Source organism: Myotis daubentonii, chromosome 18 (genome assembly GCF_963259705.1).
Source record: "Myotis daubentonii chromosome 18, mMyoDau2.1, whole genome shotgun sequence".
In the NCBI taxonomy this organism is placed as follows: domain Eukaryota; kingdom Metazoa; phylum Chordata; class Mammalia; order Chiroptera; family Vespertilionidae; genus Myotis; species Myotis daubentonii.
In genome coordinates this window covers 32,247,008-32,273,895 of record NC_081857.1, presented here as the reverse complement: position 1 = coordinate 32,273,895, position 26,888 = coordinate 32,247,008, and the positions used below count along the sequence as shown (strand labels likewise).

Below are 26,888 nucleotides of genomic sequence, written 5' to 3'. Positions count from 1 at the left end.
ACTTCCTTATCACATTATTATGCTAAGCAAAACAAGCCAGTCAGAGAAAGACAAGTGTCACTTGATCTCACTTATATGTGGCATATCAGGATGCTGCTCTAACCAACTGAGCTACTCAGCCAAGGGCAAGTGCCCCAGATTCTTGTCAGCTAGTCTCTGGGCTTTCTCTCTCACTCCTTTACCTGAACTGCATCAAGATATGACCTTCCTGTCATTAGTCATTGGAGAGCAACTCTGTCCATGAAGATGCATTCCCAGGCACCTGTGTGCTCACACACTCACTTCCCCCAAATATCCCTTCTGAATCAATGAAAGATCACAGACTGGAGCCAGATAATGACATGAAGCACAGTTTTATTAGGGAAGAAAATAAGAAAGAAGCTGAGGGAAGGAGAGCTGGGGATCTGTGCATCAGCCCCTTGTGTCCCCACTAATCAGGGTGGAAGCCTGGAAGAAGCCCAGATACATTCTTTGCTTTGGCCCATGGATGCACCATAGCTGTGGTCAAGCCGGAGGTTGAAGAGAATGAGGCCTCCTCATATCCACCTGAGAGAGTATCAGGGTGGAAGGTAGAAGACTTGGAGGCAACGATGAGATGTGTGTAGGTCTCAGTGGGAAGAACTTCCAACAGTGCTTCATTTGACCCTGGGTAGGAGGAAGTGGGAGAGAAGGGGAAATCCTGGAACTAGGAGGAGGAGCAGGAAGAAAGAGGGCTCCATCTGGTAGCCTAGATATCGAGCAGGTGGTATTCCAGATGATCCTTACTTCTGTTTACTCTGGGGGACTTGCTGGGCCATGGGGCACTTCTGCTGGGCAGGAATGGCTGTGCCCTTAGGTGGGCATTGCTTCTTGGCCTGTGAAGCACATGGATCCTTGGTTTGGGGAGCACATGTCTCTTGACATTTGACAGGCGGTGGCTGACAGGGCTGTTTCACCTGGTGCTGCTGGGTCTTCTGGGGCAGCTGCTGCTGCTGTTGCTGCTGCTGGGAAGACATTGCTGCAGGAAGAGGTGAGCCTGAAAGAAAGCCAGGAAGGGGGTGCGATGAGAAGAACTCCCTCCATCTCTTCTCCCTTCTGACACTGAGAAGAGTGTTTTCTCCACCAGCCAAGAATGTGATAAGTGATTAATGGCCTCAAATTGGTTAATGGATTGATTCATATGCACCCATTGTTGCCATCGACCTCTTTCCTTTTCTTTCTCTTCTATGTTGTTCTGATATCTTATCTTCCTTCATCTCCCCATGGGTTCTTGACTTAATGGAATACATAGTTTATTTCTAAGTCTTACCAGAAAATATGTTGGGGTGCTGAATTGATGATTAAAAGGTAGCCTAGACATTTTATAAAATCAAGGCATGAACTCTTAGCTGATGGGTCGGTAATGTCAGCTGGTTGCCTTGGGTAGTGCAATGAATATGAGCAAGACAGATGGGCATACAGAAAAGTCAGCCTTGGTCTCAGAGGGAAGTGTGTGTAAATGATGGGTTGGACAAACCCTGTTCCAGGTACTCAGAGGACTGAGTTCTAATTCTAGCTCCATCCCTGCCTCCCCACTTAACTTGGCTGTGGGATAGTGATTCTAGCCTACATGGAGAACGTGGTTATTTAAGGCCAAATAGATCACTGGAGAGAAGAGACTTAAAAGGAAGATGTTTCACCAAGAGGCAGCTGGTTCAGAGGAAAAGAACACTGGCTCCTCATTGGCCAGGCACACCTCTGGGCAACCTGGACCCGATGCTTTTACCTGGAGGATGCTGACCAGAAAGGCCTCTGAGGCTTTCCTGGTGCTGACATGCATCTCTGGTTTCCTCTGTAGACAGCATTCCTCACCTTCTGAATTTGAGATTAGTGAGAAATGGGAAGTATAGGTCCCAGGGGGCAATCATGATAGTGAGACATGGGAGCTGCATAGTATAAAATATGATATATAAAATGTGATTTCTGTAAAGCCAAAAGCAAAGTTTGATAGTGCCAAAAGGGCATGAGAAAGCTTCGAAGAAGAACCAGAATTGGCACAAAATGCTATAGCTCTAAATATATCCCCTCAGTGAGAAAAGTCCTCTTGCCAGGGAATTAAAACCCAGAATCAGGAAATTAGTCTCACCTAGCAGTGGCATAGAATGGAGAATGGAGACTGAATTTCCTAAGCAATAATTAGAGTGACATTTCCGTAGCTGTCATAAGGCTTATGCCACTTCTCTGACTACCTGAGAAAGAAGAGGAGAGTGGCCTAACGGCTCAAGATAGTTCAAGAAGGAGGAAAGGGCCCCGAAGATCCAGGGAGGATAAATGCGTTCCCACTTACCGGAGCTGCAAGCTGGATCCTGGGAGAGGAGGCTGAGGTTCATGGCCAGCCACTCCTGGCAACCTTATAAAGGCCCCCAACCTGCCCCAGGCACTTGGCGTGGCCCTGATCACCACCTCTCAGGCAATTCTTCACCCACTTCTCCCACCTGCACTTCCTCTAGGGACTTGCTTTACTAGACTAGACTATTTTGACGGAAAACACCCACCAGATATTTTAGCATTGTGGGTCCCTGTCTACCAGAGCTGACGTCACCCACATAAGGCCTTTGCTCAAACTCAAGGACTCAAGATCTTCTGAAAATAGGAAAAAATGTGAGGATTTATAAGAAACATTAAGGAAGGAGAAAGAGGAGGAGTATGGCCTTGGGGCGCTTTCAACTAAAATATGAACATCGTCTTTGCTGCCATTTATCGAGCCCCCACTGGCGCCTAGTGCTGAGCTCACCCCTCATGCTGTTGCTTCAGTTTCTCTTTGTAGCCCCTATAGGGCAAATGCCATTGTTCCCATTTTACAGACGAGAAAAGTGAGGCTGGGCAGGATGCCTTAGGTGGTAAGCAGCAGAGGTGGGATTTGAACTCAGATGGGAAGGATTCAAAGAACCTATAGTTTGAAACATTATAGAGGGAGAAGTCCCCCAGCCCTGCCCCACTACACAATGTTGTGGGTTTCCCAATCTATCAAGGACCTTTTACACAGGGTTCTATTCATCTTCTCATTGAGCACAAGCAGAAGCATGTGAGTGGTGCCCCTAAACTTCATCATCGGGGTTCTGTGTCCCCGACCTGCCCTCCAGGAGTCAGGGACTGATGGGTATTATTAGTGTTGGTCAAGGAAGGTGAGATAGAGTTTGACCTTTGTGTTAGGGCTGCCAGATAAAATACAGAGTACCCAAGTTCAATTTCAGATAAACAACAGATTTTTTTAGTGTAAGTATGTCCCAAATATTGCATGAAATATGTGATGAAAGCGCTTGTTTATCTGAAATTCAACTGTAACAGGGCAGATTGTATTTTTATCTGCTAAATCTGGCAACCGTATTCAGATGGAAGGAAAGCACTCTGTACCTCCAGTTGACCTCCTAGTGCTCTAGGAGGCTGATCCCCTTTGGACCACTGCCCAGAACCTCAGGATCCTGCTCGACGAGAGGTCAATGTGCTCTTTTCCATCATTGTTGAGTGGAAGGCTGCCCGAGAAATGATAGAAATCCCTAAAAGTAATTTTTAAACCATTTCCAAATCCCTTATTTAATGTTCATGGCAGTTCTGTTAGGTAGCTTAAATTAGATTTTACAGTTTCAAAAAGTAGACCCAGGAAAGTTAACTGGCTGCTCAACAACTTGTAACCAATGGGGTGAAGTTGGGTGGTGACCTTTGCCCAAAGATTGTTTCCACAGTATCACAGTGGCTAGCATCTCCTTGGTGGACAAGAGACTGTCACTGGGTGGGGACCGTGACTAATGATCTTGCCTGTGCTTTCTGTCATATACAGACCGGATATTGCTCATTTTTCAGGGTCAGTTAAACCTTTAACGTTAAGCCTTCATTCCCCTTCCAGGCCATGCCTCCTCTTCTACCTACTCCCAGGCCTATGGGAGGAAAGGGCTCTGATCCTCCAGTTGACCTCCTAGTCCCTGTGCTCTGGGAGGCTGATCCCCTTTGGACCACTGCCCAGAACCTCAGGATCCTGCTCGACGAGAGGTCAATGTGCTCTTTTCCATCATTGTTGAGTGGAAGGCTGCCCGAGAAATGATAGAAATACCTAAAAGTAATTTTTAAACCATTTCCAAATCCCTTATTTAATTTTCATGGCAGTTCTGTTAGGTAGCTTAAATTAGATTTTACAGTTGAAGAATAGTTTCAGATTCCAGGCTCTCCATTCAGTCTTGGAGATGAACACCTGTGCCCCTCGCTTCCATGATCTCACGCCATTATGTTCATCCTGATGCAGACTCTCCAAAGGGAAATAGGCAGCAAGACAGATCTGGTGTGGACATAAATCAAGGCATTTTCGTGTGCCTGGCCTCTAGAATGCGTGAGTGTAGATGTGCTGGGTATGAGTGAATAGATGGTGCCGTCCCCTCATATCTCAGTCACCTCATAGCTTCTCTGGAATACACTCGAATCTTTATTCTTCCCAATCTGCTCATTGACCTCTTGCTTGATCAGTAAACAACCCCTGTTTAATTTTAAGAATTCTAGCTAGTGATACAACTTGGCTTATAACACATTATCTCAGAGGATACTCCAGGGGTGGCTGGGATAGAGACCTAAACATGGCTGGCCTTGAAGGGCCAGTGTCCTCTAGGTCATAAATATCTAAGACAACATCAAGTTGGTCTGCATCCAATACATTGAACTTTTTAAAGCTGTCACTCAGCTTTCCTGTTGGCCACATTATCCCCGTTTTATAGAGGGGAAACTGAGAGGTGGAATGGAGATACGCTCTGCTCAAGGTCACAGAGAGGCTAATGTCAAAGCCAGGCTTGGCTCATTGGTCTCCTGACTTCACAGCTATTTTCAGTTAGCTGAAGTGACTGAACCACTGGACTGCCTCTTAGCAGAGGTTAAGTTAATGACAAAATTAAGGAGTTGGTTCTGGTGGTTCCCATCTCTGGTACAAGTCTCCCTCCTTCCCTCCTCTCTGGCACTCAGGTGCTCTCTTTCCTACCAAGCCTGTCTTCCCTCCCTGCTCTGAGAGACCCGAACGGATCCCTGGTCCTCACACTGCCAGGCACAGGTGCATTTTTATTAGTCATTAAACCTCATAAACACCTCCATATACAGTTTTCACAATACTTTATGAAGAAAGCTAATTGTTTCCTCCATATATTTTATGGAAGAAAAAACTGGCTCTGGTGATGGCTGGGTCCAGAATCCAGAAGAAAAGGCGGATCCAAGTCTCTTAAATCTATAATGATTGATTTCCAGACAGAGTGGACTATTCTTTAAAAGAAGGATGAAGGAGGGGAGACTTCCTGGCACTCCTGGAATCAATCACGACACGTGAACAACTCCTGCAGGTATGGAATGGTGACTCTAGTCCCTGCTCCCACCCCCACCACCTAGCCTGGCCTCGGGATTGTCACCTGGCCATCTTGAGTCTTGCATCTGCTCTCTCATCCTCAAAGGGCCATGGTGTATTAAAACCAGAAGGCCAGGCTCTGCATCGTCCCTCCCTAGGAAGCAGACACCTGAGAACAGGTGTGTTCCTGTGACTCCATCAGGGAAGGGAGGGAACAGGCAAGACTCATTTCTGAGGGTGAATCAAAGCTTGAGAAATCCCAGCCCCACCCTACATACAAACAATGGGGTGACTGGGCAACAGAGACCTGACATTGGGAGGGGACCCTGCCAGAGACAATGGGAAGAATCATCTATCTCCCTATCTGGACACATCCCCACCAGAGCCCCTTTTCTCTGGGCTTTGGGGGTAGGGGAAAAGGGTTGTTGATAGCTCCATCTGGAGACACATGGAACATGTTCATGATGCTATTTTCAAGAATGATACAAGAAAAGACAAAAAGGAGAGCTCTGAGTTACTCGTGAGAGGCTTTTAGGATGGGAGGATGGTGCACAGCAAAGAGAACTACGGAGGGTTGGGCCTGCCAAAATTCCTGTATTTGAGCTGCTCACCTAGTAAAATAAAAAATTTAAATCTGGCCAAATTACATCTCGTTTTAAAAATCACAATCATGTCAGGTTTGCTTCATTTCTGGTTGAGCATAACCAGCAGACATGACTTAGTACATTTTAGTTTCGAGTTTCTCCCTTCACCAATTACTTATTCTATCAGCAAACATTTCAGAGGACGCTACATTAAAGAGAACTTGTGACCTTTTCTTAGTTTGGGAAATCCATTTGCAACATGGATCACTTCACCCTGTAATTTAGCTGTTTGTAAACAAGATGTTCAGATGCTAATGTTAGGTATTTTGTATAATGGCATTAAAAGCATACCCATGGAGAGAGGAGTGAGATGATGAGTCTCCGGAAATATGTGATTAATTTACCCCCTTCTTCACCCCCTGTCCCTCTGTGATATGTTTTTAGAAGACCCTCAACAGTCCTAGGAGTTTTATAAAGCGGGAGATAAAGTCCTGAACCTGGTGAGAGGCTAGATCCAACAGGACATCCATAGATTGTCACCAGTGGAAGTTGAAAACTGGCTATGGAAGGAGAGGGGGTGTGTGGGCAAAGCATCCCTCTCTGGGAAGATAGCCAAGGTCATCCTCTTGGAAGTCAAGAGGCATTGAAGCACAGTCACCCTTTCTTCTACATGACAAGTACAGTTAGAGACACAGGGAAGGAGCCAGGGGCATAAAGAAATAGCTCGCCTGATACTCGGCCCTCACTGGCTGTCAGATCTTGAGCACAACCCTTAACTTTTCTGGGCCTCAATATTCCTCTTCTCTGATATGAGGAGATTGGCTAAAATTTTCTGTAAGGTCCCATTAAGTGCTAACATTCTGTAAATGTATGATTAGGTCTTGGAAGGCAGCCGAGTTTTGTTTGAGTGGTATTCACAGTGAGCTGAGAGCACTGAGGTTGAGTTCAAGCTCAACCAGAGAGAGCACTATAATTGATTAGAGACATCTGCGATGGGAGGGCTGAGTGGCCAAAGGTTGTAGATAGTCACCTTCTCTGGTTTAGCCTAAAGCAGGGAGTGATGTGTTGGGGTTTCATGTGAGAATAATGATGAAGCGCTTGAAGAAGAAGAGAGGGTATAAACTGTTTCCAAAACTCACCTCGTGCTTTCTTTCCTCAAACCATTCCATCAATGATGGCCCTCTACTCCCAAATTTCCCAGTGAAATTCAAGGTAATATTTTTTGTCGTCATTAATCCTCACCCAAGGATATTTTTTCCATTGATTTTTTTAAAGAAAGAGTGTAATAGGGGAGAGAGAGAGGAGAGAAGAGAAGAGAAGAGAAGAGAAGAGAAGAGAAGAGAAGAGAAGAGAAGAGAAGAGAAGAGAAGAGAAGAGAAGAGAAGAGAAGAGAAACACATCAATTATTTGCCTCCGCGACATGTGCTGTGTGTGTTCGATTTCCTGACCAGGACTGGGAATTGAACCTGTAACCCAGGTACTTTCCCATGACCAGGAATGGAACCCACAATTCTTTAGTGCAAGGGCCTACCCTCTACCCACTGAACAACACCAGCCAAGGCTCAAAGTAATCTTTAGGAATCATTTTAAATGTTACTGTCTCCATGATCTCTTTTGTTGGTCTTTCCCAATAGACTGTTCTCTTCTGCAGAACACCCGAAAGTTTTTTATTTATACCTATTTGAAGAACTTTTCATATAATTTTTGACTTGATATACATATAAATGATAAAATATCTATTTACTTATTTATTTTAGCATTAAATGTAAGTTTCATGATGGTAGGAGCTGTTAAACCTTCATTATATATATTCATGTGCTTACCATTTATCCAGCCATTGTAGCCAAAGATATATTGTATTCATTCAATATGAACAAATGAATGCAAAAACAAATGGGTGAAACAAAATTGGAGGGATCACAATACCAGATATCAAGCTATATTACAAAGCCATGGTTCTCAAGGCTGTCTGGTACTGGCACAAGAACAGGCATATAGACCAATGTAACAGAAAAGAGAACTCAGAAATAGACCCAAGCCATTATGCTCAATTAATATTTCACAAAGCAATAAAAAAATATTTCACAAAGGAGGCAATAGCATACAAGGAAGTCAAGACAGTCTCTTCAATAAATATTGATGGGAAAACTGGTCAGATACATGCAAAAAAAATGAAACTAGATCACCAACTTACACCATACACAAAAATAAACTCAAAGTGGTTAAAGGACTTAAATGTAAGATGGGAAACCATAAAAATCTTAGAAGACTCCATAGGCAGCAAAATATCAGACATATGTCTTAACAATATCTTTAATGATACAGCTCCTAGAGCAGTGGTTCTCAACCTTCCTAATGCCACGACCCTTTAATACAGTTCCTCATGTTGTGGTGACCTCCAATCATAAAATTATTTTTGTTGCTACTTCATAACTGTAATTTTGCTACTGTTATGAATCGTAATATAAATATCTGATATGCAGGATGTATTTTCATTGTTACAAATTGAACATAATTAAAGCATAGTGATTAATCACAAAAACAATATGTAATTATATATTTGTTTTCCGATGGTCTTAGGCGACCCCTGTGAAAGGGTCGTTTGACCCCCAAAGAGGTCGCGACCCACAGGTTGAGAACCGCTGTCCTAGAGCATTGGAAACTAAGGAGAAAATAAACAAATGGGACTACATCAAAATAAAAATCTTCTGCACAGCAAAAGAAACCATCAACAAAACAACAAGAAAGCCCACTGCATGGAAGAACATATTTGCCAATGCTATCTCAGATAGGGGTTTAATCTCCAAAATCTACAGGGAACTCATACAACTTAACAAAAGGAAGATAAACAATCCAATCAAAAAATGGGCAAAGGACCTAAATAGACACTTTTCCAAAGAGGACATACAGAAGGCTAAGAGACATATGAAAACATGTTCAAAGTCAGTAATCATCCAAGAGATGCAAATCAAAACAATGAAGTACCATCTCACACCTGTCAGAAAGGCTATCATCAACAAATCAACAAATGACAATTGCTGGGGAGGATGTGGAGAAAAAGGAACCCTTGTACACTGTTAGTGGAAATGCAGACTGGTGCAGCCACTGTGGAAAACAGTACGGAGTTTCCTCAAAAAGTTAACAATGGAACTCCCATTTGACCCAGTAATCCCACTTCTAGGACTATATCCCAAGAAACCAGAAACACCAATCAGAAAGGATATATGCACCCTAGCTTATGTTCATGGCAGCACAATTTATAAGAGCTAAGATTTGGAAACAGCCTAAGTGCCCATCAGCAGATGAGTGAATTAAAAAAAACTGTGGTGCATCTATACAATGGAATGCTATGCCGCTATAAAAAAGAAGGAACTTTTACCATTTGCAACAGCATGGATGGAACTGGAGAGCATTATGCTAAGCGAAATAAGCCAGTCCGAGAAAGATAAATATCACATGATCTCACTTATATGTGGGATATAATGAACAACATAAACTGATGAACAAAAATAGATCCAGAGACCAGGTAACACTGAACAGACTGTCCAACCTGGGAGAGAGGCAGGGGAGGTGGAGGGGGGGCAGTTAGAAATCAACCAAAGGACTTGTATGCATGCATATTAGCATAACCATTAGACACAGACACTGGGGCGGTGGGGGCTTGTCCTGGGGGGTGAGAGTGGTGGTTGAGGGGGGGTGTCAACTGGGGAAAAAGGAGACATATGTAATACTTTAAACAATAAAAAAGTAAAAACAAACAAACAAAACAAATGGTGAATGATTTATAAATGAATGAGTTGAATTGAATGGTAAACCTATTGTTAGACATTTTGGCTTTACAATCAGAACCAACGAAGTACCAAGATTTTTTCTGGGCTAATCCATCTTTTCAAGTTCAGGTTGATGCTTGCCCTCTCCAATTAGCTCTTCCAGTTTATCCCAACCACACCCACTGTCTTTATATCTCTCAAACTTGAAGACATGTGTTGAAATCAACCATTACCCATAGAGGAGGCCTTGGTACCTGGGTGTGTGAATGTGTGTGTGTATGTGTGTTTGTACCCAAACTGCTAGATTCCTAAGGGCAGGAGGATGTTCAGGATATAACTTACACTCTGGTAAAAATTGGTGTTTGGCCAGCTGATAGACTAGCTAATCAGTGAGTGGGTGGTCCAATTACTAAAGGATGTTGCTGAGTGAGTGAGTCAGAGAGTGAGTGAAAGAAGGAAGGAGTAAGTGAGTGTATAAATAAGAAAAGAGCTGACAAACAAGCTGACTGATTGGCTAGTGTTCTAAATGACTGACTGACTGGTTTAGTGGTTGACCAACTGACTGACTGACTGGTTAGCTGGCTGGCTGATGGGTAATTTTGGGAAGCAGGGTCTGGTTTAGTAGGGCAAAGAAAGCCCAACTGGGGACCTAGGACTCATGGTATGAAACCAGAGATTGCTCTGTATAAGCACCCCTAAGAAGAGTATCTTATGAGCTGGACAAGTATTCACTAACTTTCTTTCTTCTTCTAGGGGTCCTCTGTGATCACCATTCCTGGTTTACTGAGCTCAGTAGATGTAACCTCAAGCAAAGACCAGCCAGAGATAGCCACGGTGAAACAGTAGCTCTCTTCCTAGAAAGAGAACATTTTCATTTATGTCACTACCCACTGGGGAGTTTGGTTGTTCCCTGGACCTTGGGCCCTGGGGGTGGTGAACTGGGACTCATAGCTGTCCCTCAGGTCAGAGAAAGGGGCCTCTGTGATGGTGGCTGAGATAGGGAACTAAAGCAAACAGATAAATTAGCAGATACCACTAGTTGGGCCAGTTTGTTCAGTCAATGCTCTGTTCTCTGACCACGAAGATCTTCCTTGGGGAAGTGGCTGCAGAGGCTGCAGGCAAGGGCTGTGAGACCCAGCCTCAGACTATGCAGGTGATGACTGAGACACCCACGTTGGGCCAAGGCTCCTAGGGCTCAGTGCTGTGATTGGCCTCTATCTACTCTCAACAGACTGATATACAAATACATCACCCGGCCACAGCCATCGCCTGAGTTGGATGTGAAGGGGCCAGACAATGCCTTGTATCCATCGTAACCAAGCCACTCCATGCCCAAACCCTTCTGTGATTCTCCACAGGCCTCCGGATCAAGTCCAAGATTGCTGACAGGGTTTTAAAGGCCCTCCACACTCTGCCTCTCTTTGAGAAAACTTCTAGTCTCTTCCCAGTAATCCCACCATCCTATACTGCTCCAACCATAGCCATTATGACTATTCACGGTGTTTGTTTTTTTAAATAATGGGCTGTTTTTCTCATTCTCCTCCTGCGAACAAGCTACTCCTTCTGAGAAGTGATCTGCCCCTCAGCTGTGCCTGACAAGTCTTAGAACTTCGGGAACTAGCTCATTTCTTTTCTGAACAGCCCTCATTTGGTGTCACAAGGCAGCATTCATGCCTGCGTAGGAAACCCCGGTCCTAGGACTGAATCTGCTGATGTGGGCTAGATATCCACCGTCTGTCCCTCTGTTAACCGGAAGCTCCTTGAGGGCAGGGCATCCCCTGCTTTTCCTTGATGCCTGTATGTAGTAGTCTTGTACCTTGTCCATCGCAGCTAGACAATGAATGCAAGTGCAGACAAACCAAGCATATGGTCAGTGCAGGGCATCTCCCAATGTGTGGCTGTCAGGGGCACTCACATCCTCTGCTGAAGCTGAGCCCAGGTGCCTCCACATCACTGGGCTCCCCCTTCCTGGTGGGTTTCCTTGCTCTCTGTTGGCCTCGGTCAAATAGGGCCTCTGCGTGCTTTGTTTGCAGACCGTTCTTCCTGTGGTTGTTCCTCCTACGGCGGGCCTTAGCGGTCCTTCGCATATAGAACTTGGTAAAGGTTGGTTGGGTTTTCTGGGATGAGACTCACAGTTCAAAAGAAGACAACACTGGGATCAATCATTCCAGGGGGTGGCTTTCCAAGACTCTCTTAGGCGGGTGAGGCCAATTGTGCGACGTTCATAAAGTCTTTGCTGCCTGTGACCCTCTCCCCCCCTTCCCTGCCCCGTTGATGATGGCAGCCCTGGCCTATGACGTGCTTTGCCCATAAAATGTAAATGTGAAATGCTTTTTCCTCTCTGCCATGAGACGGGCCCTGTTCCAGGTTGGGCTGCACTGACACCCAGCGTCCTGAATTTAAATTAATGTGCAGCAGGACTGCAGCTGACCCTTGGTACAGGTAAGGGAAGCAGGAAACAAACCTTTATTGTTTGATGTCACTGAGATGTGGGACTTACTGGTTACTGAGGCATAACTTAGCCTCCCCCCCCCCCCTCTGCCCCCGACTTCCTTCTCCCTAAAAGATTCCACTCTTAGTTCTGCTTGATTTTGGCCAAAGGGGAAAGAACTGCTTAAATCTCTTGTCTATTAACTGGTAGCCAAGAGAGTGACTCAGATGTGTGTACGTGCCCCTGTGTATGGGCTTGTGCAGGTGTGTGTGCCTATACCCAGAGGTAGGATATAGGAGGAGGGGAGGGGAAGGGAAATGGAGAAGGCAATGTGGGCCTACACAGCACCCAACAAGGACCATCTGTTTGCAGGCAACTGATATTTTCCTACAAATGACTTTCTGTCTGTGGTTGGGAAGCTAAATAAACCATCTCTTGTTTTCACTCTGGCCACTGGACCTTGAGCCAAACCACAACCCACACAGCCCCTGGGTAGTTGGGGCAGGGTGCCACCTGCTGGGCCTGCCAAGCTAGTGCAGCAGTTTTCAATTGCAGCAGAGTCCCTGTCTCGGAGGCTGGTACCAACCCAAGGCCACAGGAGACCCCAGTGATCGCTCACCTCACTTCACAGGCAGAGGATTTAAGGGCCTCAGCCCGTACTCTTCTCATTCCCATGGCATCTCGAGCTGATCGACACCTAACCTGGAGGGAGGGACCCGCTGCTTCTCTATTGGAGCCAGTGCCTTCCCAAGGTCCCCTTGACAGTAATACATGGCAATGGGGTTCCATGTAGATTCAGTGGTTTGAGTCAGTGCATACATAAGGTGGGCAGTGGGAAAGGACACAGTGGCATTCAGGAGAGCCGACTTGGACTGGGAGCTGTAGAAGCTCTCGCTGCATGGCCTCCATTTACTGAACAGCTAAGACATAAAATGCAAGTCTCTGCATTGTTGCCCCCATCCCTGCAGGAGGGGGAGCACCACCTCCATTTAGCAAATGAGGAAACTGAAACCTAGAGAGGTTAAGTGCCCTGTCCAAAGTCCTGTAGTTGGTAAGTGGTTGGGCCAGAATTCGAGCCACCATTAGCTGGGTTTTAAAACAGAACTCTGTGCTGCCTCCTGTGGCCTCTAAACAAACTGCATGCTTTCTGTGCTCACTGCATCCTGCCAGCACAGGGCATGTGCACACGCAGGGCTCAGACATAAGGGCTACAGAACGAGGTTCTTTCAGCAAGTCAGCAGACTGCAAGATGAGGGATTGCTGGGCAGACAAACGGTGTCTTCAGGAAGCAGGCCTCGGCTGGAGACTGTCCCCACCAAGGGAGTGTGAAACCACTTCCTCAGAGCCCAGGGGAGTCTTGAACATGCAGGTCCTTCTGCAATACAGCTATGGAGGACTCACCTGGGCCAAGCCCTGTGTCTGCTAAACAAACTGTCAGTGAATGGGGCATAAAACAAGTGACCAGGTGGTCATGTCCAGGCAGCTGAGTGTAGCCACTAAGGAACCACAGGACATTGAAATCTCCCCTGGGGGTTCACAAAAAGCTTCTGGACCCCCAAAGCTAGGCCCCTGGCTCTCTTCCCTTGAAGAATCACTATTCTAGCCCAACTGGTGTGGCTCGGTGGTTGAGCATTGACTTAAGAACCAGGAGATCACTGTTTGATTCCTGGTCAGAGCCTGGGTTGCTAGTGATGGACATTACTTTGAATAAAGCACTTTTGATGTTTCTCTTGAAATTACCATGTTTTCTTTGATTACAAAATTTGCACTTTTAACCAGTTGATAGTTAATCCAAATTATTAACTGGTTAATAGGTAATCCACTTTTAACCAGTTGGTGGTAGTTAATCTGCACTATTAACTGGTTGGATAATAATGTGGATTTTGTAATAAAAGAAAACACGGTAATTTCAGGAGAAACATCAAAAGTGCTTTGTTCAAAGTAATGTCCATCGCTAGATACACATTCCCCCATCTTTCAGGTAATAGAACTTTTCTTGTTTTAGGCAGACCATTCAGAGACCCAATTTTCCACTTCTTTGTACGTTTTAAAGTGCTGCTCAGAAAGTGTGTGTGCCATTGATCAGAACAAGTGGTAATCTGAAGTAGCGAGGTGTGGTGAATACAGCGGGTGGGTTAATACTTCCCAGGCAAGATCTTTTAACATGTCTTAAACTGTTTTTGAAGTGTGTGATGGTGTGTCATCATGAAGCAAAATTACTTTGCTGTGTCTTGGCCCATTCTGGTCGTTTTATGATCAAAGTGTGGTTCAAATTGATAATTTGTTGTCAGTAGCGATTAGTATTAACGGTTTCATCTGGTTTTAGAAGCTTATAATACAGTGGGGCCTTGACTTACGAGTTTAATTCGTTCGGAGACCGAGCTCGTTAAGGAGCTCATTAAGGAGCTTGTTAAATCAAATTACTCTACCAACTCAATGCAAAAAATCAGCCGAGAGACAGCTGGTATCTCAAAAAACTCATTAGTCGTGACACTCGTAAGTCAAGGCCTCACTGTACACCACACCTTCCTGATCCCACCAAACGCAGAGCATTGTCTTCTTTCCAAAGCGATTTGGCCTTGCAGTAAATGTTGATGGTCGAGCTGGATTAACCCATGATTTTGTGCGTTTGGGATTGTCAAAATAAATCCACTTTTCATCACCAGTCACAATTCGATGCAAAAAAGACTTCCTTTCGTGCCGTTGAAGCAACATTTTATTGATGACTTTTCGGTTTTCCATTTGTCTTTCGTTCAGTTGTAGTGACATCCATTTTCCTTCCTTTAAAATCTTTCCCATTGCTTGTAAATGATCGGAAATTGTTTGCTGAACAACGTTTAATCTTTCTGCAAGTTGTTTTTGAGTTTGACATGCATTTTCATACAATAATGCTTGTAATTGTTGGTCTTCAAGCTTTTTTGGGTGACCTGGACGTTCTTTGTCTTTCACATAGAAATCATCATTTTTAAAGCATTTAAACCAGCGTTCACAAGTATCTTGAGATGGAGCATGTTCACCATAAGCTTCCTGAAGTATTCAGCAGCACTTTTCTTCAAAATAAAGTATGAATTAAAACTTCCCACAAATGCTCCTTTTTTTGGCATGAAAATCGACATTTCTAAGCATAAAAATATTTATGATGTTAACACTTTTAGAAAATTTGACATATGAAGTTTTAAAGCTTGTTGTCAATAAAACAATATAGCATACATATCAAATTGCATATATATCAACATATGTGTAACTCCATCTATTGAAAAAAATCCGCATTATTAACCAGTGCACCTAGTATATGTGTGTAAATATTTGTTTGTATATTTATTTAGTTATTTATTTATAAATAACACTAGCTGTAGACTATGTGTGTGTTTGGGTTCTGTGTAGGAAAGCAAGTTAGTGCTAAGACTGAAGAATATTAAAATACAGATGTTGATATAGCTAGGGTTCCTCTGGCCTTTTCAAGAAAGCCATACAAAATGTCTGGGACCAGGTTGTCCCCATTGCATCCTTATCTCTTTAAGGGTTTTTGCATGACTGTGACTTGTTTGAAGAAGAGATTCAATAAAGATTGCAGTGAGTCACCTCAGACTGGGACAGGAGATGAAGGAAGCTGATAAAGAACCAGCAGGCGCCACATTGTCCCCTGCAGGTCAGGAGATGGAACCCAGGGAAAGGATCACTCGGGAGGCAGAACCTCTCTGTCTAGTGCACTTTATTCAGAGCTATAATGCCTTCTAACCCATTAAAGGTGACCTTGTTCCCTCAGCCCTTGGAGACCAAGGAGACTCCAGCCAAAGGGCTGCCTGGAGAGCTGAGGACAGAGAGAATGGTTTCCTTTTGTTTTCATTAAAGAGTGAGCTAGAAGCAGCCATCGTCTAATACCTAATAGCTGGGGTGAACATTCCAGAAGACAGGGGACTAAGATAAATTCCAAGGAGCCAGGAGTCGCTGTCAATAATGACTGTTCTCTGCTCTGGAGAGAACCCCCAACAACAGCAGTCCTGACCATGCACAAAGGAACACAGGTGGCACCACTGTGAGTCGGGAGGAGACCTGGGCACAGGCCAAGGCGGCTGTCTCAGCGCCAGGTGTCTGTCCATGATCCCCCCGCCCCCTGCCAGGAGCATCAGGCAGCCATGCCACATTTAAAAACAAGCCAAGAAAACTGGGCCACACTGGGTTAGCTGGCTGGCTGGTGGGTAACTTTGGAAAGCAGGGCCTGATTTAGTAGAGCAAAGAAAGCCCATCTGGGAACATGGAACTAATAGTATAAAACCAAAGAGATTGCTGTATAGGCACCCCTAAGAAGAATATCCTATGAGCTAGACAATTATTCATTAACATCCACAGGCCAGGCCCCATCCACCGGATCCCTGGTGGCTAGAGCTGGGGCCTCTCTGTGAAAGCCATCACCAGCTGGGGATCCCCCTGAGGCAGAACAGGGTGGGTGCCCCCACCCAGTGACAGAGATGCCTTCACTTTCCCAGGAACTTGTGAAAGAGGGGACGAGGGATGGACAGACCACCACTGTCTGCCTCCTTGAGCTTCTAATTCTGATTGTGAAGCTTGATTATTCATATTTTACAGCTTAGAAAAGCTAAGTAAGTTGGCCAAGGTTACTCAATTAAGATAAGGAAGAGGGGATTGAACCCAGGTCTGTGAGGCTCCAAGAAGAGTGGGTAATCTTTTCCTACATACACACCCTTCCACAGTCTTTCTTTACTCAGAATATATAGCTCTATTCGTTTTATAAACATTTCTTTATTTTTGAAAGTATTACATATGTCATGTAGCTCTATTCTTCTTGGAGGAAGGCACTTCTCCTTCCAAGCCCTTAGCACCACACCCTTCAACTGTGGAACTTTGTCCTGTGGAAATATACTCAAGGTTGATGATTAGATATCCCCACTGAAATCTGGCACCTGGGGAAAGGTGACAGGTCAGGCCACTGAACTTGAGAACAGAGGCTGGACTCTGCTCAGGAGCCATGCACTTCAGCGACAATGACACTGTCTGTGTTTATGTGTTCAGGTGTCTGAGTGTGTGTGTGAACATGTGTTTGAATATGATTGAGTGTATGTGATTATGTGTAGTGTGTGGTGAGTTGTGACCTCATGTGAGAGTTTATGAATGTATATGTGTGGGAATATGAATGTGAGTGTGGGTGCATGCATGGGTGTGCAAGAGTGAGTGTGCACAGGGCTGACATTCAGCAGGTTCGCAAAGGCATGCACAGGTGTTGCTGAATGCATACTTCAACCATGAAAACTACTTCTGAATTACAATTGATTTGCCTTAGCAACAGATGGCAAATAGCCACTACACCCACTCCCCTGCCCACCAGTGGCCCTGCCACCACCCTGGATGCCCAGCTCATTCTCCAATGCCCTCAGGAAACTGGGAGCAGTGCCTATCACAGCAGGGGCCTTTGGAATGCTGTTCCAGCTTCTGCTCTCATGCCCAATGCCAGTCTCCAAAGCTGTAGACTTTACTTTGACTAACAACCCTATATGTGTGAATTTTGTGAATGTGTGAACATATATCAGTGTGTATCCCTGAGCTGGGCAAAAATTATGAGTGTGATAGGGGCAGAAATAGAATATTGGGGACCAAATATAATTGAAGAAATACTAATCATACTCTATTAACTATGATTGTTTTTGTCCTTATTAAAGAAGATACATTATAACCCGGCTGGGACTTGCACATGGGACCTTGTTTCTCTCTGTGACACCCACTCAGACCCTTTGTTTTCCTTAACTAGTTCTTGCCTTTGCCCCTAAAATGGGCCCTGTTCCTCATACCTTTGTGTCACTAAAGGTCTGGAGCTCCTGTCCTCAGGCTGGTGGGAATAAACAGAGGGTGCTGCCTGTGGGCTTGCTGCCTACATGACATGGAGAATACTAATCAACACAAGCTAACATTGATCAAACACTTATTATGGATCATGCTATGCTTGTTATTTATTTACATGTCTCATTGAAATGCACCCCTCTCCTTTAACCCCAAGAGATGTTCTTCTCCCCTCAATACAGATGAGAAAAGTAAGACCTAAGAAGTTATGTAACTCATCTCAGGTCACACAGCACAAGATGGGTGGTTCTGGGACCCAGACCCAGCATAATGGATATAAGAGAAAAATCAACAGGATGGTCCACACACAAGCACCTGTGCACATATGGTAGAGGAGAAAACAAAATGAAGCCCAGAGAGGCAAAATTAAACCTGATGTTTAGCTGCTGAGTGAGGGAGGGTAAGGAAAAAGGGAGTGAGAATCCAAATGAGAAAGGAAAGTTTATGTAAGGGGGGTGGGGGCAAGAAGGAAGACATTTGGATAGTGTGCTGAAGGTGATGTCTAAAAGTGGGGAAGTTTAAAACTTCTCATCATTTCCAGGGAGTTCAGGTAAGGTTTACATAACTTGCCAATGCGTTTTATATGTCCTACTTGAGTTTCTGTTGAATGTCACACTCCGGGGGACATGATTATGAGCCATAGGTCACAAGATTGGAGCCATCTTCTGGGTATCCAGCTGGTGTAGGTGGCTACAGAGGCCACACTCTCTAACCACCATGGACCAGGGCTTAGATGCTGGAGGGCTGGCTCTCCTGAGCACACCGGGCACTCATAGTAGTGGCTCATGCTGTGCCCAGTTGTGGAATGCACTCCTCCCTGACTGGCAAATCCCATTGTCATTCTATTCTAAATCCCACATTCTCCAGGCATTCCTACGGAAAGACATTTCTGGGAGCCCTGTAGTTGATGTCATGATGACAGAGATGGCCAAGTTCTCCTTCCTCCCCTCAACAGCCCTCATTGTTCCCTCTCTGTCTCCTTTGAACTCTGAGGGCAGGAATGAGGGACCTGTCCTGCCCAGTCATTCCTCAATTGGATGCCACCTTGTCTAATTCTTATCTTGGGAGTCTCAGTTAAATCTTCTTATGGGCATGCTTAAACCAAGAGGCTCAGGGCCTTGTGCTGTGTTTCTGTGCTTCCTAATCCCTTTCCTCTTTTTCACCCATCCTTCCAATATCTCTGCTCTAGCACCCATTGGTTTGTTCTCTGTATCTAGGAGTCTGTTTTGTTTTCCTTGTTCATTTGTTTTCTTCTTTAGATTCCACATCTAAGTAAAATCATACAGTATTTGTTTTCCTCTAACATTTCACTTGGCATACTACCCTCTGGGTCCATCCATAGCACCTATCATATTCTGAGCAAATGGGAGGGGAAGGTGCTTACGAAGGGTGCACTGATGTGTTGATGGATAGAATAGATGGACTCATTAATGGATGGATGGGTGGATCGATGAATGGGTGGATGGATGGATGGATGGATGGATGGATGGATGGATGGATGGGTGGGTGGACAGATAGATGGATAGATGGATGGATGGATGGATGGAGCCTAACTCAAAGGCATTTAAGAAGGTCTGATGGAGGAAGAAGAACCTAGTCAGCCAGGGAAGTAATGATAAAAAGCGTTGGTTTTTAGCTAATGCTACATTCTCCAGGGCCTGTAATACGTGTTGGGGATAAACCAGTCATTTTATTTATGTTATTTTCCCTGCTGGCTCCTTTTGGGTTCTTCTGCTGCTTCTCAGTGGCTCCAGGGGAGCCATGAAAGGGGAGACAGGTGTAGGAGAGGAGGTTCAGATGCCCTAATTTGTAGACTATTTTTTTAAGAGAAAGGTTTGGTGTAGAGGGGTGAGGTGAGTTGGGGGGTTGTAGAAGCCATAAGAAACAAGAAGTTTGGATTACTTGCGGGTGTGAATTATCTGGCTACTTCAGTCCCCCATAAATTTAGGAAATGAAAATAAAAAGGCTGGTAGTGGGTAAATAGGCCAGCAGAATCCCCAACTGAAGAAAAATGGAAACTGTGATTTTGGTCAAATATTGCTGGTATATATGTGGGTATTGGTTAAGCAATGTTGCATAGACTGTCTTCTAATTATACATTTGGTTAACTTGAAGAAACTTTGATCTTTTACTTGTGGGTGAATGTTTAAGCCCCTATGCTCAATTCCTTTTGACCCATAAACCCTTGGAGTGTGTTCTCTAATTACAATGATTTGCTTCAGTCTTTCTCCTCCTCTATGTAGCCCTTGGCTGGAGATTCAGGTTTGAGGAGCAAAATACCACATCTGCAGGAATGTAAAATTGTCAAACAGCAAAATAATCAGACATTAGTGCCAGAGGAATTACATTTAATTGTTTGGAAAACAGGAGCAGAAGGAAACAGTGAGAGGGTAGGGTGTCCGGGCAGGCTAGCCATGTTTCCAAAAGCCGACAGGGCGATGTAGGTACATGTCAGCAAAGATGATTCGACAGGTGAGGACCAGATCCTTGTCTGGGATGGAAACTGCAGCTGCCAGTTAAGAAGTGGTAGAAATCGAGGAAGCTGTCAGCCTGGTGCTGCCTTTTTCGGAGCTTGGCTGTAGGTGAGTGCAGCTGACATCTGGCTGTTGGAGGGAGGTGGTTGATTTCTTCTTCTCTGCTTTTCCTGGGAGCTTGACTTCTGGTCACATGTCCAACCTCAGTTTTTCTGGGGTGGGGTGTAGCACTGCATGGGTGCAGGGTAGCACTGCTGGGGTACAAGGTAGCACTGCAGGGGTGGGGGGCAGCACTGCATGGGTGCCGGGTAGCACTGCTGGGGTGGGGGGCAGCACTGCATGGGTGCCGGGTAGCACTGCTGGGGTGGGAGGCAGCACTGCATGGGTGCGGGGTAGCACTGCATGGGTGCAGGGTAGCACTGCTGGGGTGGGGGGCAGCACTGATTCTGCTGAGACATTCTGAGCTGGAATTGCAACTGGAAGAAGAAAGACACAAAAATGAGGAACCCTAAAAGCCTCCAGGTCCAGGTAAACCTCCTACTAAGTTCATGTCCTGCTCTGCTTTTCCTTTGCCCCCTGATCACCTTCCGAATTTAAGGTGCGTGCGTGTGTGTGTGTGTGTGTGTGTGTGTGTGTATAATTTGTAGCTAAATGTTTGTAAAGCATTTTAGCTCTTTCTGAGACAAGTAAAGAATAGAAGAAAGGAAAGAAGGAAGGAAAGAAGGAAGGAAGGAAGGAAGGAAGGAAGGAAGGAAGGAAGGAAGGAAGGAAGGAAGGAAGGGGAAGCAAACAAAAAATAAACCAGTAGAGGTAAGACAGGACGGGGAGAAAGAGAACTAAAGTAATACACTGTTATGGCAAAGACTTTGAACTCTGGACCAGCATCACCTGGAATATGAGTCCTGGTAAACCATTAACTAGCCTTGTGACTGAGCAAGTTACTTCACTTCTGCACTCACTTCTCTCAGATCTATTGGAAAGGTTAACAACTATATAAAGATACATACATATGAAGGTGCATACATACATATGTAAATGTATGCAGGTTTATATGGATTTGTTCACACACAGTAACTAGCTCATGACAAGCACTGTGTAAGTATTCCGATTTATTAAACAAATTTCTAAAAATTCAAAAAGAATGGCAAGGAACATTTTAACTACACTCTAAGGGAATTTATAGAAAACTAGAGGCCCGGTGCACAAAAATCATGCACTCAGGAAGGGGGGGGGGGTTGTCCCTCAGCCCGGCCTGTGTCCTCTCACAGTCCAGGAATCCTTGGGGGATGTCTGACTGACAAGAGGCAGAAGAGGCTCCCACCTCTGCTGCTTCGCTCACTACCTGTGAGCCTGGCTTCTGGCTGAGTGGCACTCCCCCTGTGGGCATGCACTGACCACCAGGGGGAAGCTCCTGCATTGAGTGTCTGTCCCCTGGTGGTTAGGGTGCATCATAGTGATGGATTGTTTCACCATTCCATTGATTTGCATATTATATAGGATAGGCATCTAGAGATGAAGTTAACTTTTTCAATTATAATTACAGTGAGCAAAGCCAATGTCAGAGAGGGAAGTAATTGATCTCTAGGCGCACAGCACCTGTGGGGCAGGTGGAAACAGTGATCCTCGATCCTAGGAGTGGGACCTCATCACTGTGCCACAACCTCTTGTCCCTGCTGCTCTGTCCTCCTAGGGCCTCTGTACTTCCACTCCCTGAGGCAGCCTGCTATCCTCCCTCCTAGAATTCACCTCTCCCTTAAAGGGCAGTTCTGAAGGTTCCTCTGCCCCATAGCTGGTGCCCCCTTCTCCTTCTGCTGAGTCTTCTTTGAATCTGGGAATATTCAACACTCACAGCACACCAGCAGGAACCTCAGGACTCAGGCCTCTGAGCAGACCCCCTCCCCATCTCAGCGCACCTTCCCACACCCCTCACCAGACTTTGAATCTGAGCCAGATTGGTCCCAAAGGATACAAAGGAGAGTGATGCTGAATCACCCAGAGCTCCAGCCTCAGCTCCCAGTCAGAGTTTGGAGCCTTTGATGCAAGGCTATGAGGAGCAGCGCTATTTTGCCAGACTTACCCCAGTTCACCAGAGCTTGTGAAGCATGGCAGTGCAAGGGGCCTGGGGTACTCTGAGCCTGCCCACCTTTCATATTATCGCTGCCTAAGGCCATGAGGTGGCCTAGGATTGGGCTTCCCTAATTAGTGCCTAGTTACAATAGGATCCACCTATCTGTCCTTAAATTTTAGGTTTCACCCATCCCCTAGAGCTAGCAGCCACCCCCTTGACATGGCAAGACTTGGGGATGACAGTGTTTTCACTCTGGCCCTAGCCCCTCCTCATCATCATTTTACAAGGTCTGGTTGCTTTGGATTTCCAAACTCACTCATGACATTTGACTGAGAACCTTGGATGGTCCCTAGGAAGCATTCAGGACAGTGCTGATTGTATGTGGGGTGAGGCCAGCATTCCCGGATATTCTGGTTGGCGGAGAGGAGGTGGTGGGCTGGGTGGGGTATGCTGAGAGCATTGTTTGAAGTGAAACTTAACAACTGAGAGGGTGAGTGGCTCCCTGGGAAGCCCATTAAACTCAGCAACCTTATGACTTTAACTTAACCAAGACTCAGAGCTACATTCAGCCTGAGCTGGTGGGAAGTGGCTTTGGGTCTTTGCCTAGTACTCTATTAGTTAAACAATAAATTGAGGCCATACCCCTCTGTCCTGCTGGAGTAGAGAAAACCATTAGGCTCCATAAAAGAAATTGATGCTGGGGTAACCACTGCTTCATCAAGAGACTCTGTACTCGCACCAGAGCCCTGCCTCTGCAGGCACTGCCCTGGAGACCATGGTGAGCACCACAGCCATGCCCTCACTGTTCCCAGGGCAACAGGGCAGAAGGGGTCCACTGTGGCAAGCCAGCTCTCAGAACTGGGCCTGTGAGTGGGATCAGAATAAAACTGATCAGGTCCTCTTATCTCCCTCCTTCTTCCAAATCTTATAGATATTTTCTGATGGTCTGACTGGGATTAGCTGGAGAAATTACACCCAAAAGACACCGGAGAGATGCCTGCATAGTGTGGCCATCAGCTAACCCTTAAGGTTTGTGTTAAATCCATCAATTTTTCTTTGCATGAGCTCTAACCGTACAGAACAGACTTTTTGTGGAGAAGCAATGCATTCAGCTACCTCAAGAATGCATTGCTTCTACAACCAGAGGAGAGAAAAGGAACAGGCAACGTAGAAGCCACCAGTGAAACCAAATGCTCATCTGGCCATTTGAATGGTATTATTCCTTGGCTTTCATGAACATCCACTCTGTCTTCCTCTTTCCCCAATCCTCTGTCTCTCTTACACACACACACACACACACACACACACACACACACACACACTCCAACAGCCCCAAGTGTTTATGGAGGCATAAGGCCAGTTCTCAGTAGAACTGATAGAGGAGATGGAATGTGGACCTCCTTGCCACAGGTCCTCATCTCCCAGGCACACAGCCCCCACTTCCTTTCCCAAGAGTTACAAGCATTTCCATGAAGCTTCTGCCCACATAAGAGAGGCAAAGTCACAGTCAATCTAAATCAAACAGTTTTAGGAAACAATTTGGCCATATTCATGCTGCATCCCCATCTCACTGCCCCCTCCCTCTGTCCTCAGTCTCGCTTTCTCTCTTTCTCTCTCTCTATCACACACACACACACACACACACACACACACACACACACACACACACTCCAAAATATGGTCCCAAGTGAAGAGGGAATGGGAGGGGATTGTTGTTTGTTCTTTCTCCTTTCCATGACACCTATCCCTCAGCACAGTGACTGGAGCCGTTCTAGAAGCACAGGTACTGCAGCTGAATCCAGCCTATGAGGGATACCTGCACCCACCCTGGCATTCCCCCCATCATGCTCTGCCTGCTAGAGACCCCCAGTTCCAACCCTGGTTGGCTCACACTTACCAGGCCCACAGGAAGGATGGCTGGACAGGCTTCTAGTGGAATGTTGAGCTGAGCAGGGGCCAGGGCACCCTTTATACCAGTCCCAGACTAGCTGACTTCCTAGGTTGAAGGTCATCACCTCTGACTCATTCCACCACTGAAGTTGGTCAAAGTCCTCCAGCCCCTCCCTGACTTATCACAGGCACCTGAAGTAAAAAAGAAAACCTTCACATCCCCTATTCACAGACAGACATAGCTCCTGCCTGGCCAGAGGGCTCTGGGGGCTCAGGCACCACTGCCCCACTCATGACTTGGGCACAGGGAGGTAAGGGAGGCAGCTCAGGAACCGGGTTCCCTTTTCCTATTGTTTTGTGTCCTCAGCCAAGCATCTCTGAATCTCAATTTCTCCACCTGTAGACTGGGTTTATCCTCATATTAGACTGAGATTCATTTCCAAGGGCAAGAAATGGAAAGTTATGTTTCTCTCTGGAACATCCACACAGGGTATGTGGTGTAAAGGTGGGAAGAATCACTTTTCATGATGGGGTTCCTGGGGATTCTCTTGGCAATTAGCCCACAGCCCATCAACTCTCAGGGCCTATCTATAGCTCTGTGCTGTCGGGAAATAAACCCTGTCTTCAGGGGAGAGGGCTTTAGGCCCAACAGGGACAAATGGAAGGCTTCTAGGGGTTTCCTGCTACGTGCCATATCTCTCCAGGCCCCACGTCCAAGACTATAGTTCAGAACCTCCCAAGAGTAAAAACTCATAGAAATTCCAGAAGATGGGCCACTTTAGGCAAGAAAACAGGCATTCAATACACAATATTTCAAATGAAGACTGTTTTTTTTATGATGCTAAATCAACCACTTTCTATAATTTTTGTGGAAATGCATAAAGGTATGAAGCTAAAACAAATCATCTATTACTTTCTCCACACCATTCTCTCAAAAGAGCTTAAGTCATGTTACAGTTTAGGTACCACAGCATGTCCCTCCCCAATTTTGGTGGTGACTCAGCACATCCAGAATAAAGTCCAAACTCACTGCCCTGGTGTCAGAGACCCCTGCTAAGGGGCCTCAGTTCCCAGGAGAAGCCCAGTGCTCCCCACCTTGGGGTTTGCCACTCCTGGGCCCCTGGATCTTTGTGCCTCAGCATCAGCATGAAGGCACAGACCAGTGGTTCTCAACCTTGGCTGCACATTAGAATCACCTGGGAATCTTTTTAAAATCCTGATTTCTGGGCCTCGTCCTCCAGAAATTCTGTTTCTTTGTTATGGGGTGGGCCACAACATTAGTAACAAAGAAACAGAATTTCTGGAGGATGAGGCCCAGAAATCAGGATTTTAAAAAGATTCCCAGGTGATTCTAATGTGCAGCCAGGGCTGAGAACCACTGGCACAGACTATCCCATGTATAGGGTTATCTTCTGGCTCACTTCATATCAGCAATAACAATTGAGGGCCTTTGTTTGTATTTGGTCACTTGTCCATTTCCTCTCTCTCCAATTGGAAAATAATCTTTATAAGGTAGGGGTTGCTTTGCCTGCAATGTGTTCCAACATATCCCCAGAACCCATCATAACCACAGCATGGACCCTGTGCTCTATAAATGTTACGCAAAGGAAGGAATGGACTGTGACTCTCACCATGGGGAGATAACTACTATCAAAGAAGGTAGTGTTATCTGTGTGTTCATGTGTGTAAAAAAACAATTATGATATGGTTTTTAATCATTGTTTTATAGCTAATTTTATGGACATTATTTATTTAAACCACTTCTTTACAAGCAAATAAAAAAAGAACTGTTAGAACAATATGAAGACAAATACTTTGCCGCTAGTGTGTCACAGATATGCAATGGGTGCCAGTGCAGACAAACCCAGCATGTGGTCAATGTGGGACATCTCTCAATGTGTGGCCATCAGGGGCACCCACACCCTCTGCTGGAGGCCAGCATGGTGCCTCCACAGTAATACCCCCTTCCTGGTGCATGTCCTTGCTCTCTGTTGGCCCCAGTCACACAGGGCCTCTTTGTGCTTTTTTTGCATCCTATGCTTTTCTTCCTTTTTTTGCTGTGGTTGTTCCTCCTACTCAGGGCCTTACCAGTCCTTTGCATTGTGTCCCCCATCCCTCCAGGAGGGGGAGCACCACCTCCGTTTAGCAAATGAGGAAACTGAAACCCAGAGAGGTTAAGTGCCTGGCCAAAGTCCTGTAGTTGGTAAGTGGTTGGACCAGAATTCAAGCCCACATCAGGTGGGTTCTAAGGCAGAACTCTGTGCTGCCTGCTGTGGCCTCTATGCAAACTACATGTTCTCTGTCCTTTTCACTGCATCCTGTGCAGGCAGGCAGGACAGGAGTGGCCAGCAAGGCACCCTTGTAGTGGAGCCTGTGCCCAGAATGAGTGACCCAGCTTTACTAAGCTAGGGAACTGGTCCACTGGGTGAACTCCCTTTAGATTGTAACTGAGCCTTTAGCATAGTCCTGTTGAAAGGCTGCTCTGGCTT

The 26,888-nt window shown here is 45.6% G+C and overlaps 1 protein-coding gene and 1 long non-coding RNA gene across 4 annotated transcripts; both read right to left on the bottom strand.

Moving 5' to 3' along the window:
• Positions 1 to 337: 337 nt before the first annotated feature.
• Positions 338 to 17,999, bottom strand: SPRR4 (small proline rich protein 4). 3 transcript variants are annotated; one of them, XM_059673298.1, is made up of 2 exons: positions 17,919 to 17,999; positions 338 to 1,015 (listed from the first exon to the last, which is right to left on the bottom strand). In XM_059673298.1, exon 2 carries the CDS (start codon positions 993 to 995, stop codon positions 762 to 764), a length of 234 nt encoding a protein of 77 aa, XP_059529281.1. In that variant the 5' UTR covers positions 996 to 1,015; positions 17,919 to 17,999; the 3' UTR covers positions 338 to 761. The 3 variants fall into 3 exon arrangements, with proteins under 3 accessions (XP_059529281.1, XP_059529280.1, XP_059529279.1); XM_059673297.1 differs by lacking the exon at positions 17,919 to 17,999 and adding an exon at positions 5,394 to 5,480; XM_059673296.1 differs by lacking the exon at positions 17,919 to 17,999 and adding an exon at positions 2,306 to 2,427.
• Positions 18,000 to 20,298: 2,299 nt separating this feature from the next.
• Positions 20,299 to 24,781, bottom strand: LOC132220439 (uncharacterized). Its single transcript, XR_009449783.1, has 2 exons — positions 24,407 to 24,781; positions 20,299 to 20,917 (listed from the first exon to the last, which is right to left on the bottom strand). It is a non-coding gene; the product is annotated as an uncharacterized LOC132220439 (long non-coding RNA).
• Positions 24,782 to 26,888: the final 2,107 nt, after the last annotated feature.